Source organism: Doryrhamphus excisus, chromosome 10 (genome assembly GCF_030265055.1).
Source record: "Doryrhamphus excisus isolate RoL2022-K1 chromosome 10, RoL_Dexc_1.0, whole genome shotgun sequence".
Taxonomy (NCBI): Eukaryota; Metazoa; Chordata; class Actinopteri; order Syngnathiformes; family Syngnathidae; genus Doryrhamphus; species Doryrhamphus excisus.
The window spans coordinates 7615418-7628183 of NC_080475.1; the positions used below are offsets into that span (position 1 = coordinate 7615418).

The 12766-nt window shown below is 45.7% G+C and overlaps 1 protein-coding gene across 1 annotated transcript in view; it reads right to left on the reverse strand.

The window, feature by feature from the left end:
* Positions 1–11423, reverse strand: part of LOC131137198 (potassium voltage-gated channel subfamily C member 1-like) — a 13861-nt gene extending 2438 nt beyond the window's left edge. The window contains exons 1-3 of the mRNA XM_058084860.1: positions 10045–11423; positions 5986–6922; positions 5192–5368 (exon numbers count right to left, since the gene is read on the reverse strand). Of these exons, the coding sequence (XP_057940843.1) occupies positions 5192–5368; positions 5986–6922; positions 10045–10665 (1735 nt within the window). The 5' untranslated portion in view covers positions 10666–11423. The remainder of the gene's footprint in view (positions 1–5191; positions 5369–5985; positions 6923–10044) is intronic.
* Between the last annotated feature and the right edge of the window lie 1343 nt (positions 11424–12766).

The window sequence follows — 12766 nt, forward strand, 5'->3', positions numbered from 1 at the left end:
TCATGAATCCCAATGAATGATTGGGTTCTAGAATGAAGATAAACATTTCCAATTGTACATGTGTGTTCATGAATCCCAATGAATGATTGGGTTCTAGAATGAAGATAAACATTTCCAATTGTACATGTGTGTTCATGAATCCCAATGAATGATTGGGTTCTAGAATGAAGATAAACATTTCCAATTGTACATGTGTGTTCATGAATCCCAATGAATGATTGGGTTCTAGAATGAAGATAAACATTTCCAATTGTACATGTGTGTTCATGAATCCCAATGAATGATTGGGTTCTAGAATGAAGATAAACATTTCCAATTGTACATGTGTGTTCATGAATCCCAATGAATGCTTGGGTTCTAGAATGAAGATAAACATTTCCAATTGTACATGTGTGTTCATGAATCCCAATGAATGCTTGGGTTCTAGAATGAAGATAAACATTTCCAATTGTACATCTGTGTTCATGAATCCCAATGAATGATTGGGTTCTAGAATGAAGATAAACATTTCCAATTGTACATGTGTGTTCATGAATCCCAATGAATGATTGGGTTCTAGAATGAAGATAAACATTTCCAATTGTACATGTGTGTTCATGAATCCCAATGAATGATTGGGTTCTAGAATGAAGATAAACATTTCCAATTGTACATGTGTGTTCATGAATCCCAATGAATGATTGGGTTCTAGAATGAAGATAAACATTTCCAATTGTACATGTGTGTTCATGAATCCCAATGAATGATTGGGTTCTAGAATGAAGATAAACATTTCCAATTGTACATGTGTGTTCATGAATCCCAATGAATGATTGGGTTCTAGAATGAAGATAAACATTTCCAATTGTACATGTGTGTTCATGAATCCCAATGAATGATTGGGTTCTAGAATGAAGATAAACATTTCCAATTGTACATGTGTGTTCATGAATCCCAATGAATGATTGGGTTCTAGAATGAAGATAAACATTTCCAATTGTACATGTGTGTTCATGAATCCCAATGAATGATTGGGTTCTAGAATGAAGATAAACATTTCCAATTGTACATGTGTGTTCATGAATCCCAATGAATGATTGGGTTCTAGAATGAAGATAAACATTTCCAATTGTACATGTGTGTTCATGAATCCCAATGAATGATTGGGTTCTAGAATGAAGATAAACATTTCCAATTGTACATGTGTGTTCATGAATCCCAATGAATGATTGGGTTCTAGAATGAAGATAAACATTTCCAATTGTACATGTGTGTTCATGAATCCCAATGAATGATTGGGTTCTAGAATGAAGATAAACATTTCCAATTGTACATGTGTGTTCATGAATCCCAATGAATGATTGGGTTCTAGAATGAAGATAAACATTTCCAATTGTACATGTGTGTTCATGAATCCCAATGAATGATTGGGTTCTAGAATGAAGATAAACATTTCCAATTGTACATGTGTGTTCATGAATCCCAATGAATGATTGGGTTCTAGAATGAAGATAAACATTTCCAATTGTACATGTGTGTTCATGAATCCCAATGAATGATTGGGTTCTAGAATGAAGATAAACATTTCCAATTGTACATGTGTGTTCATGAATCCCAATGAATGATTGGGTTCTAGAATGAAGATAAACATTTCCAATTGTACATGTGTGTTCATGAATCCCAATGAATGATTGGGTTCTAGAATGAAGATAAACATTTCCAATTGTACATGTGTGTTCATGAATCCCAATGAATGATTGGGTTCTAGAATGAAGATAAACATTTCCAATTGTACATGTGTGTTCATGAATCCCAATGAATGCTTGACCTCCACACCCCTAATGAGACCCTGAGCCAGGTTGATCCCTGAGAGGCTCGTAGGAGCAACAAACCAAAGCCATCATTCAGCAGTGGAATCATTTGGCCTACAAAGCCAGATATCCATTTGGAAAGCTGTTCAGTCTGTATTTTCCTCTTTTTTGGCACGTTTGAAAGGCAGGTGCAAAACTGGCACGAGAAGGAGGCGAGAAGGAGGCGAGAAGGAGGCGAGAAGGAGGCGAGAAGGAGGCGTGCAACGAGAAGATGAGGAGGAGTGAGAATATTGGGCACGCCAATCAACACGTATGGACTGATGCCATGCTGATGGGCTCCGGTCACATGACGTCCCCCACCGGCCCCAACGAGGGGCTGTGGCGAGGCGCTGTGGCGTCCACGGGTAACAACCATGAGGAGGACTATGACATCACGTGTTGGCCAGCATCCATAGAAAGTATGATATGACTTTTGATATTAAAAATCATTTTTCTGAAGCGAGAATAATCAGGTCTGTCAGTTATGGCCGGTAAAATGAAAGTGCAATCGAATATTCCGAGGCCCACACGCGTCGGCAGGTGCCAAGAGGAGGGGTCCACTTCCTGCCATCATCCCGTTAATGGAGACCTTTTAGTGGCCATCATGCAGGCGGGGTCACAAGACAATATGGAATCTCATGTGGGCCTGGAAGCCTTGGAAGCCTTGCTGTCTCTTTGCTTCTTCCGTGGCTCTCCCTCCCTCTCCGAGCAGCACTCATAGGGTGGGGGTGGGGCTGGGGCTGGGGGTGGGGCTGGGGTGTTGGGAACCAAGCCAGGAGGATGTTTGGATAGTTTAGATGCTTCCAGAGTCTTCTTCTTATCAGAACATCCAAGCGATGCTTTGGGGAAGTTGACTCTTTCCTGGGCCGAGGAAGCATCCATCGTCATGGGTGGAATATCCGTGGATTCATATATTCATCACATACAGTACTGGGTATACTACCTATATACTGTCATCACATACAGTACTGGGTATACTACCTATATACTGTCATCACATACAGTACTTGGTATACTACCTATATACTGTCATCACATACAGTACTGGGTATACTACCTATATACTGTCATCACATACAGTACTGTATATACCTATATACTGTCATCACATACAGTACTGGCTATACTACCTATATACTGTCATCACATACAGTACTGTATATACCTATATACTGTCATCACATACAGTACTGTATATACCTATATACTGTCATCACATACAGTACTGGCTATACTACCTATATACTGTCATCACATACAGTACTGGGTATACTATGTATATACTGTCATCACATACAGTACTGGGTATACTACCTATATACTGTCATGACATACAGTACTGGGTATACTACCTATATACTGTCATCACATACAGTACTGGGTATACTACCTATATACTGTCATCACATACAGTACTGGGTATACTACCTATATACTGTCATCACATACAGTACTGTATATACCTATATACTGTCATCACATACAGTACTGGGTATACTACCTATATACTGTCATCACATACAGTACTGTATATACCTATATACTGTCATCACATACAGTACTGGGTATACTATGTATATACTGTCATGACATATAGTACTGTGTATACGTGTATACTGTCATCACATACAGTACTGTGTACTAGTGTACTAATACTGCCACTCTGGGGATTCATTTGGGATTTCCACTCACTGTTATGTTTTATTATTATGAATATGTTTCATATTCCAAATGGTGTTTAGTTGTCAGGGAACATGTGAAGCCTTTTGCTGCTCCTGGCCACTAGGATGTATTAGGATGTACTAGGATGTACTAGGATGTACTAGGATGTATTAGGATGTACTAGGATGTATTAGGATGTACTAGGATGTACTAGGATGTACTAGGATGTATTAGGATGTACTAGGATGTATTAGGATGTACTAGGATGTACTAGGATGTATTAGGATGTACTAGGATGTATTAGGATGTATTAGGATGTATTAGGATGTATTAGGATGTACTAGGATGTACTAGGATGTATTAGGATGTACTAGGATGTATTAGGATGTATTAGGATGTATTAGGATGTACTAGGATGTATTAGGATGTACTAGGATGTACTAGGATGTATTAGGATGTACTAGGATGTACTAGGATGTACTAGGATGTATTAGGATGTACTAGGATGTATTAGGATGTACTAGGATGTATTAGGATGTACTAGGCTGTACTAGGATGTATTAGGATGTACTAGGATGTATTAGGATGTACTAGGCTGTACTAGGATGTATTAGGATGTACTAGGATGTATTAGGATGTACTAGGCTGTACTAGGATGTATTAGGATGTACTAGGATGTATTAGGATGTACGTGATCATTTCATGATGATAACGGAACAGCCATTACTGTATGAACCACTCACACATGGCTCGGGATTGAATTACCCCCCCCCCCCCCCCTTCTGTTTTTCCTCAGCTCTGTGTAGCTTCTCTTTGTGTCATAAGAGGAAACCTTTGAAATATTTGTGTCGGCTACACAGATATAGTTATTATATAGTTATTATATAGTTATTATATAGTTATTATATAGTTATTATATAGTTATTATTTGACAAATTGGATTGGGGTCCGACTCGCCACAAACACATTTTTGGATTAGGACGTTTATGGAAAGAAATAAAGGTTCATTGGATAATTACTACATGGGTGATTATGTTTCAGCAAAAAGTCACTAAGTAACTAAGTAACTAGGTAACTAAGTAACTAAGTAACTAGGTAACTAAGTAACTAAGTAACTAATGCATCTCATTTGTTGAGGCTGCGTCCCAGACTGGCATTGAACGGTTCCAGAGGCCTCCATGTAAATATTGATGTCATATGTGATTGACATCTACGTATCTGCATCCAGGTTGCTTCTTACACAAGCCAAGCCCCCCCCCCCCCCCCCCCCACAGGTTTTCCTTGTGACAGAAATATGACCTTTCTCCTACTTAGTAGAGAATGGACTTATTACGATCTGGTCTGCATCAAGCAGGCCAAAAGAAGAAGGAAGACTTCTGGACGTGCCAAGCGTGTGAAGAAATGTACCATGTGTTCTTAAAAAGTGGAAGGATGGCGGCGACGTCCATCTTGGATGGAAGTACAGTAAGAATGCTCCAACATATGGCCATCGGGGCCTTGTCTTTGTCCCAATCACATATTTCATTTCATGTCTGATTTTCTGGAGTGGAATCTTTTCAAGTGCCAACATGCCAACGTGCCAACGTGCCAACGTGCTAACATGCCAACATGCCAACATGCCAACATGCCAACGTGCCAACATGCCAACATGCCAACGTAGAGGAGCACAGGAGATAAAGAGCGGTTCGCAGGTAACTTACCGCCATGGATGCTCGGGTCTCCTGGGGTGAGGAGAAAGCAGGTGGCTTCCTTTTTAGTTCTATCTCGCCCCCGGGAGCAACGCAGGGACCACCTGTCATTGGGGGACAGGGGCTGGGTCAGACTGCTGTCCTCCTCCTCTGAGAGGCCCACGTTTGCGTCTCCGTTCTGTTTGGAGTCTGACAGGAAAACAACATACAGGATAAATGCCAAAGCTTTGACCGAGAGCCCCCCGGGGCGGGGGTGGGGGCGGGGGCTCCAACTATGAGCTTGCACAAGACCACATGGACGTTGGCGTTCTTGGGTTGGACCCAATTTGACTGGCGTGTGATAAGCAATCATTCATCTGGAAGTCCAGGAAGTGAATAAATGTCCTGAAAGCGATGTGGCCTGAATAAGCTCCGCCTCTTCCCACGGCTTTGGAATGTGGACGTGTGATGAGGATTGAGTATTATGGTATGAGATGATATAATAATATAATACTTATGATGTATTCCCATGACCTGACCGTTGCTGTCTTCTTGGCCAAGCAATGTTCCTCCGCTTGCTGGAACATTGGAAGGTTCAACGCCTGGCAAACCACCAAGTAATACTATTTCACGCAAAGGTGATGATACTAACACATGTACTTCAAAAAGGTCAAACTAAAGTGCTAGTACCCGTTCTTATAAATAATATGTCAACATGTTCAAATGTAAATGTTTAGCATGAAATAATAACAATAAAAACAATAAATAATAAATGGAGAAATAAATGTTGAAACGCAGGAGAAGCAAACGGAGCTTTGGGGTCTGACCTGATCGCTTCCTGCTGGCGTTCTCGTCGGCCGCCAGTGGACACGTGTCGCTCTGAGTGCTGCCTCTGTGCGAGTTGGTTTCCGATTTTACAAACGACGCCGAGTCGGTTTGGGCGTCTGGGTTGGGATTGTGCTTATTCTTCTTTTTGGGCAGCTTCTGCTTGGCCATGGCGAGCGAGTAGTACATCCCAAAGTTATTGACGATGACCGGGACGGGCATGGCGATGGTCAGGACCCCGGCCAGCGCGCACAACGCTCCCACCATCATGCCCAGCCACGTCTGCGGGTACATGTCTCCGTAGCCCAGGGTCGTCATGGTGACCACGGCCCACCAAAAGCTGATGGGGATGTTCTTGAAGTGCGTGTGACGGCAGCCGGTGGGGTCGTCCGGGCTGGCGCCGATGCGCTCGGCGTAGTAAATCATGGTGGCGAAGATGAGCACGCCCAGGGCCAAGAAGATGATGAGCAGGAGGAATTCATTGACGCTGGCCCTCAAAGTATGTCCAAGCACACGTAGACCCACAAAGTGTCGTGTCAGCTTGAAGATCCGAAGAATCCGAACAAACCGCACCACTCGGAGAAAACCCAGCACGTCTTTGGCCGCTTTGGAGGACAGCCCGCTCAGGCCCATCTCCAAGTAGAAGGGTAAAATGGCCACAAAGTCGATGATGTTTAGGGTGTTCTTCACAAACTCCAATTTGTTGGGGCAGCAGAGGATTCGCACCAGGAACTCGAAGGTGAACCAGACCACACAGATGCCCTCCACCAGGATGAGGATGGGCTTGGTCACCATCTCCCACCTCTCCTCTGCACGTGTGATGTTGCCGACGACCACCAGCTCTGTGCGGTTCTGCAGCTCGTTGAAGGCTTTGTGGGTCTCCAAGCAGAAGGTGGTGATGGACACCAGGATGAAGAAGAGGGATGCAAGAGCCACTCCCTAGTGAGACACGACAAACATTTAACCGTCAACACCAAGATAGTTTCCAGAAACATTCCATGGACTTCCACAGGCTTCCCTGGGATGGGGGCACCAGAAGACTTCAGACAGAAGCTTGACCACTAAAGACGTTTCGTCACGACAAAAGATGATATGCGTTGTTTTCGATTCCTACCTAGCTCCTACAGTCAACTAGCAAACAGAATATGCTGCGGTTGATAATCCTTGGTTTAGGTTATTAATGACAAGGGGGGTCACGGACCGCACAGCGGATGAGTGGTTAGCATGCAGGCCACACAATCAGGAGATGGGGAAGACCGGGGTTCGATTCTTCTGACGGCGCTCGGTGCTGACAGCTCAGTGTATTTCTTCTTTTGTGGCAAATGTAACCCAAACGTATTGAAGCCAACCGAAGCGTGGATGTTTTGTACGGGCGAACCCGAGTAAAGACGCCAGGTAAAACTAGCCAAAACGTTAGCAGGTAAAACTAGCCAAAACGTTAACAGGTAAAACTAGCCAAAACTTTACCAGGTAAAACTAGCCAAAACTTTACCAGGTAAAACTAGCCAAAACGTTACCAGGTAAAACTAGCCAAAACGTTAGCAGGTAAAACTAGCCAAAACGTTAGCAGGTAAAACTAGCCAAAACTTTACCAGGTAAAACTAGCCAAAACGTTACCAGGTAAAACTAGCCAAAACGTTAGCAGGTAAAACTAGCCAAAACGTTAGCAGGTAAAACTAGCCAAAACTTTACCAGGTAAAACTAGCCAAAACGTTAGCAGGTAAAACTAGCCAAAACGTTAGCAGGTAAAACTAGCCAACATGGGGGACCATGGCACACATTGTGAGGTCGTACAAAGGCTAAAATAGCACAGCCAAATGGCTAAATCATATCATCTTATCATATCATATCATCATATCATCAAATGTAGACGGAAGAACATGACCAAAGGTTTGTCAAGGACAATCAAGGACATTTCAACAATGAACAATGAAGATGAAAGTCACCTGTCGGGTAACACGAGCGTCCCTCTACAAACCATTCATTGTGTTTGTTTAGCATTGTAAAGTACTCACATCCCAAATCATCTCCCAGCTGGATAAATATGTTCCTGGATCTCATGTGTACCCTCGTGTTGACTTTCTAGTGTTTGGATGCCGGATAGCAAACAGCAGCAGCTATCAATGGGAGGGAGGGAGGGAGGGAGGGAGGGAGGTAGGTAGGTAGGTAGGGAGGGAGGTAGGGAGGTAGGTAGGTTGGTAGGGAGGGAGGCAGGGAGGCAGGTAGGGAGGGAGGCAGGTAGGGAGGTAGGCAGGTAGGTAGGGAGGGAGGGAGGTAGGTAGGGAGGCAGGTAGGTAGGCAGGTAGGGAGTGAGGTGGGGAGGGAGGTCGGTAGGCAGGTAGGTAGGTAGGTAGGTAGGTAGGTAGGGAGTGAGGTGGGGAGGGAGGTCGGTAGGCAGGTAGGTAGATACTTTATTCATGTCCAATGAGGGTCCATAAAATCCTGCTATTGAGCCAACAAATAGGAGATAATAATTGAGGCCTCCAGTGTGAGCTCAGGTTAAGTTCAGCTTCTACCTTGACAGTCTGGAGCTCTGAGGCCTGATCTTTGGACTTGCCTTGACCGGGCCCCTGGAGGATCTAGGAACCCCCCCATTGCACAGACACGTTTTCCACAGACGCGTGTGTTCCAGATATGACTCATCCCGTGGGTACTGTGGGGACATGAGGGTGTTTACGTTCCGTGGGGGCGCCCTTCCCTTTCAAGGATGAAAAGCGACCATCGGCCGTGGCACATGGCCACATTCCGGTAAAGGCAGAGATTCCGTCATGTCGGCAAACGAAGCGTCACACGGGACAAACAAAACGGGACAAGTAAAGCGACGGGGTACCATTTGTATTCTTCGTTTCACATGTAGGACCCCTTTTTAGTTTTTCTCAAATTCCATTAGATTTTTTCCTAAATTCCATTTTTTTCATTTTAATTCAGTTTTTTCATTTCACATTTATTTGATTAGCATGGATTATGTAAACATACTTGTGGTTACATATGCAATGTTTATAGCTTAATACACACACATATATATATATATATAATAGCTTTATTAATAATAACAAATAGACGGACATTTAAGGTGTGTGTAAAAATGTGCTCTTATTTTGAAGGAGAAAGTTTGCCGTACGTGGAAATGTGTTTGACGGTCGCTAAGTGAGCTAGCTTTCCTTGTAGCCGTGGCTTCACACACAGCTTGGGCTAAAATACACTGACACACACTAGCATGCTCTGCTAAACTAAGCTAACCCGGCTAGCTTTCACTAGCTCTTGCCGTTCACGAGCTCACGCTCGGTGACAAACATTCTTCATCCATAGGAAAATGAACGTCCAATCCCTGGGGGGCAGCGTTTTGCCATTTTTGTACAATAGCCTAGCATCTTGTCCTGCTATCACTAGACGCATCGTCCAATGGCAGTCATGGCCCCCCATTTCTGGTTAAGCCACACCCACTCCTGGTTGATGCCCCGCCCACCCCGAGTACGGCTCCTTTAGTTGAGTGAACAACTACGGTTTAAAGCGGCCAATTTTTCCGCCATAACTTACCCGCCAATCAAAGATGGATCGCCCCCAAAACTCACATGAACCTTCAGGTTGGGTTCTGATGGCGACTCCATCCTCATACTGACCCCAATGGCGCCACCAGCTGGTGGAAATGTATATCTGCCCTAACTCCCTTCCACAGCAAATGAAAGAAGGCTAAACGTCATCAGACACGCTGACGTCATCAGACACGCTGACGTCATCAGACACACTGCCGCCATTTACAACTTCATCAATTGATTTATTTATCAATCTTCAACTATTGATTCGAACTTGGTGCGATACTGCTGCCGATATCGTCTGACTTTTTCTTGGCGTAAAAATAAACTACTCATAATTGAAAACAATTCTCCACATACGTATGATAATAATATACAACATAAACAATATAATAACAATAATGATGTTAATATTAATAATACAAGTATTTCCGTAGGCAGGACCCGAAGCCAGACCCCAACCACCAAGAGCGCTGGAACCAGGATCGGGTCCTCCTACCTGTCACACCAAGTCCAAGCCAAACTCACCCGAGCCGCTCTGGACGAGTAGGGGTCGTCGAAGAGGGCCCAGATCTTGGGCTGCCAAAGTCGGCAGCGCCCCCTCGACCCGTCGGGGCAGTCCTCGATGCCAAACCTCCTGGGCATCTCGCCCTCGTCGTCCGCCTCGTCCGGTTCCGGCGGTTCGAAGGTCTCCAGGGCCTCCTCCGCGTCCCGGTGCTGCCGATAGGTCATCCAGCAGCACGGCTCCACGTCGGTCTCGTCGATGCCCCAGAAGGCCAGCTCCTCCTCGAAGAGCGGTCCGCACACGTCGGCCGGGCAGTGGAGCTTCCCGGTCCGGTAGTAGTTGAGCACGTAGGCGAAGATGCCGGGGTGTCGGTCGAAGAACAGCTCGTCGGAGTTCGGGGGCGCCGAGTCCGACGACCTGTCGGAGCTGACCTGCGGGTCCGGGTCGGCCAGCCATGCCAGGCGGGTCCCGGGCAGGGTCCTGAGGGTGCTCTTGTAGGTTTCATGTCGGGTGCCGCCGACGTTGATGGTGATTTTGTCCGAATCCTCACCCCTGGACATCTCCTCCTTGAGGCATGATTTGGACGGGGCTTTGTTGCCGGACTTCCGCCCTCGGTAAGACGAGACGCACACGGAGCTGATCATCGAGACCCGCAGCCTGGTCCGCACCTGCCGCAAATGATGACTTTGTGCGGCACCGATCAAAGCCTTAGCGCCAAGCGCGCCCTCATTGCGGAAGCGGCCGGAACCACCTGTTGGCAAACTAAGTGTGGATGAGGCCGATGGTTGGAGTCCGACAGATGTTGGCGCTTACTTGGCCTTCGGGTCGGAAGCGCAACAGTTTTTGTCTGATGAAACCACCTGGTGGACGAGCCCGGTAGCCCCGGTTGCCCCGGTTCCCTCGGTTCCCTCGGTTCCCCCGCCTCCGAATTCTGCAATCCGGCCAAGTTCTTATCCTCTCGACTCACGCCAGGCTGCCCAGGACCTGCCGGAGATGAGCAACAGCTCCTCGGCGAGTGGACCTGCTGTGCGTCTGGGTTCCAGAGGGAGATGCTGGTTCCGGTGGGAGATGCTGGGTTCCTGTGGGAGATCCTGGGTTCCTGTGGGAGATGCTGGGTTCCTGTGGGAGATGCTGGGTTCTAGTGGGAGATGCTGGGTTCCTGTGGGAGATGCTGGGTTCTAGTGGGAGATCCTGGGTTCCTGTGGGAGATCCTGGGTTCCTGTGGGAGATGCTGCTGCTTCCCAAGCATCCCTCTTCTGCTGGCGACACGGTCGGTTGGATGGCTTCTATCTTCATGCAACCACTCCCTCCAATTAGACCTGCCCTGCGTGTGCGTGTGCGTGTGCGCGTGACTTCAACCCAGCACCAAGTGCATGTGTAGTGTGAAGGCTGCATGTTCCAGTAATGTTCCATGCTAACACCTCCTGTTTCCGGAACAAAAGCAGCACATAAAGTTGCTATTTTATGCTGATGGACGTCAAGAAGCGGCACCGCTGCTTGGGAAATGCTGCCACCTAGCGGCCATTTGCTTTAGTAGACCATGTTTCTCAACCCAAGTCACAATCCGTTTGTTCTGATTTGGGAACACCAGCTATTCATTACCTGCTTCATGTACAAAGTTTACATTTATCATAAGCAAATAAGTAACTTGTATTTATGATAGCCATGGCCCCAAACATCAGGATACATCTTACTGCCAATCATATGAATAAATAACTTATATTTATGATAGCCATGGCCCCAAACATCAGGTCCCATCTTACTGCCAATCATATGAATAAATAACTTATATTTATGATAGCCATGGCCCCAAACATCAGGTCCCATCTTACTGCCAATCATATAAATAAATAACTTATATTTATGATAGCCATGACCCCAAACATCAGGTCCCATCTTACTGCCAATCATATGAATAAATAACTTGTATTTATGATAGCCATGGCCCCAAACATCAGGTCCCATCTTACTGCCAATCATATGAATAAATAACAGGTCATATCAATCTCCTTATCCTGTGCTTATTGTTTTGTTGTGATGAGAAAAGCTGAGTTCTAAGGTTTGACCAGGACATCTTGACCTTACTGGGATATTCCACACACACACACACCAAGTACGCACACCAAGTACACACACCAAGTGGAGCCATCACCTCCAGTTTGGGTGAAAGATGGAAGACCCAAATGTAAGGTTTGTGTGTGTGTGTGTGGAGGGGGGGGGGGGGGGGGGTCTCTTCTCCCATCAACATCAGAGCTTCAGAATCCTTTTCATCCAGAAAAGAAGACAAGTTCACTTTCGTCATGTCACCTTTCTAATATTTGCCCCTTTTTACCCACACAAACGTAAAGAACCCTTTCCGGGGGCAGGCGACCACCCCCGGATGCAGAGGTGAGGACCACGTGCAGGTCCACGGGTACTATAGCAACGGGCCGGCATGTAGTACACGCACGTCAGAAGCTCAACACCCCCACAAAAGAGGACGCGCCCTGCGAACTTCTCATCATGACCGCAATAATAAACATTATAATAAACATGAAAGTATTATCTCGGCCAAATATCTGATGGACCTCCAGCAGGAAATAAATGGCATTAGATCAGGTGTACCTAAAGTTGTGACCAATGGAGTAGGGGGTTCGGTAAACACAAATGAGTCCTTCTCCTGGGGTTCACCTCTGGGTTTCTTCCTATAATCACAAGTGATTGTTAGAAGCGGTTTTCCAGAATGATCCGGACCCCCCCCCCCCC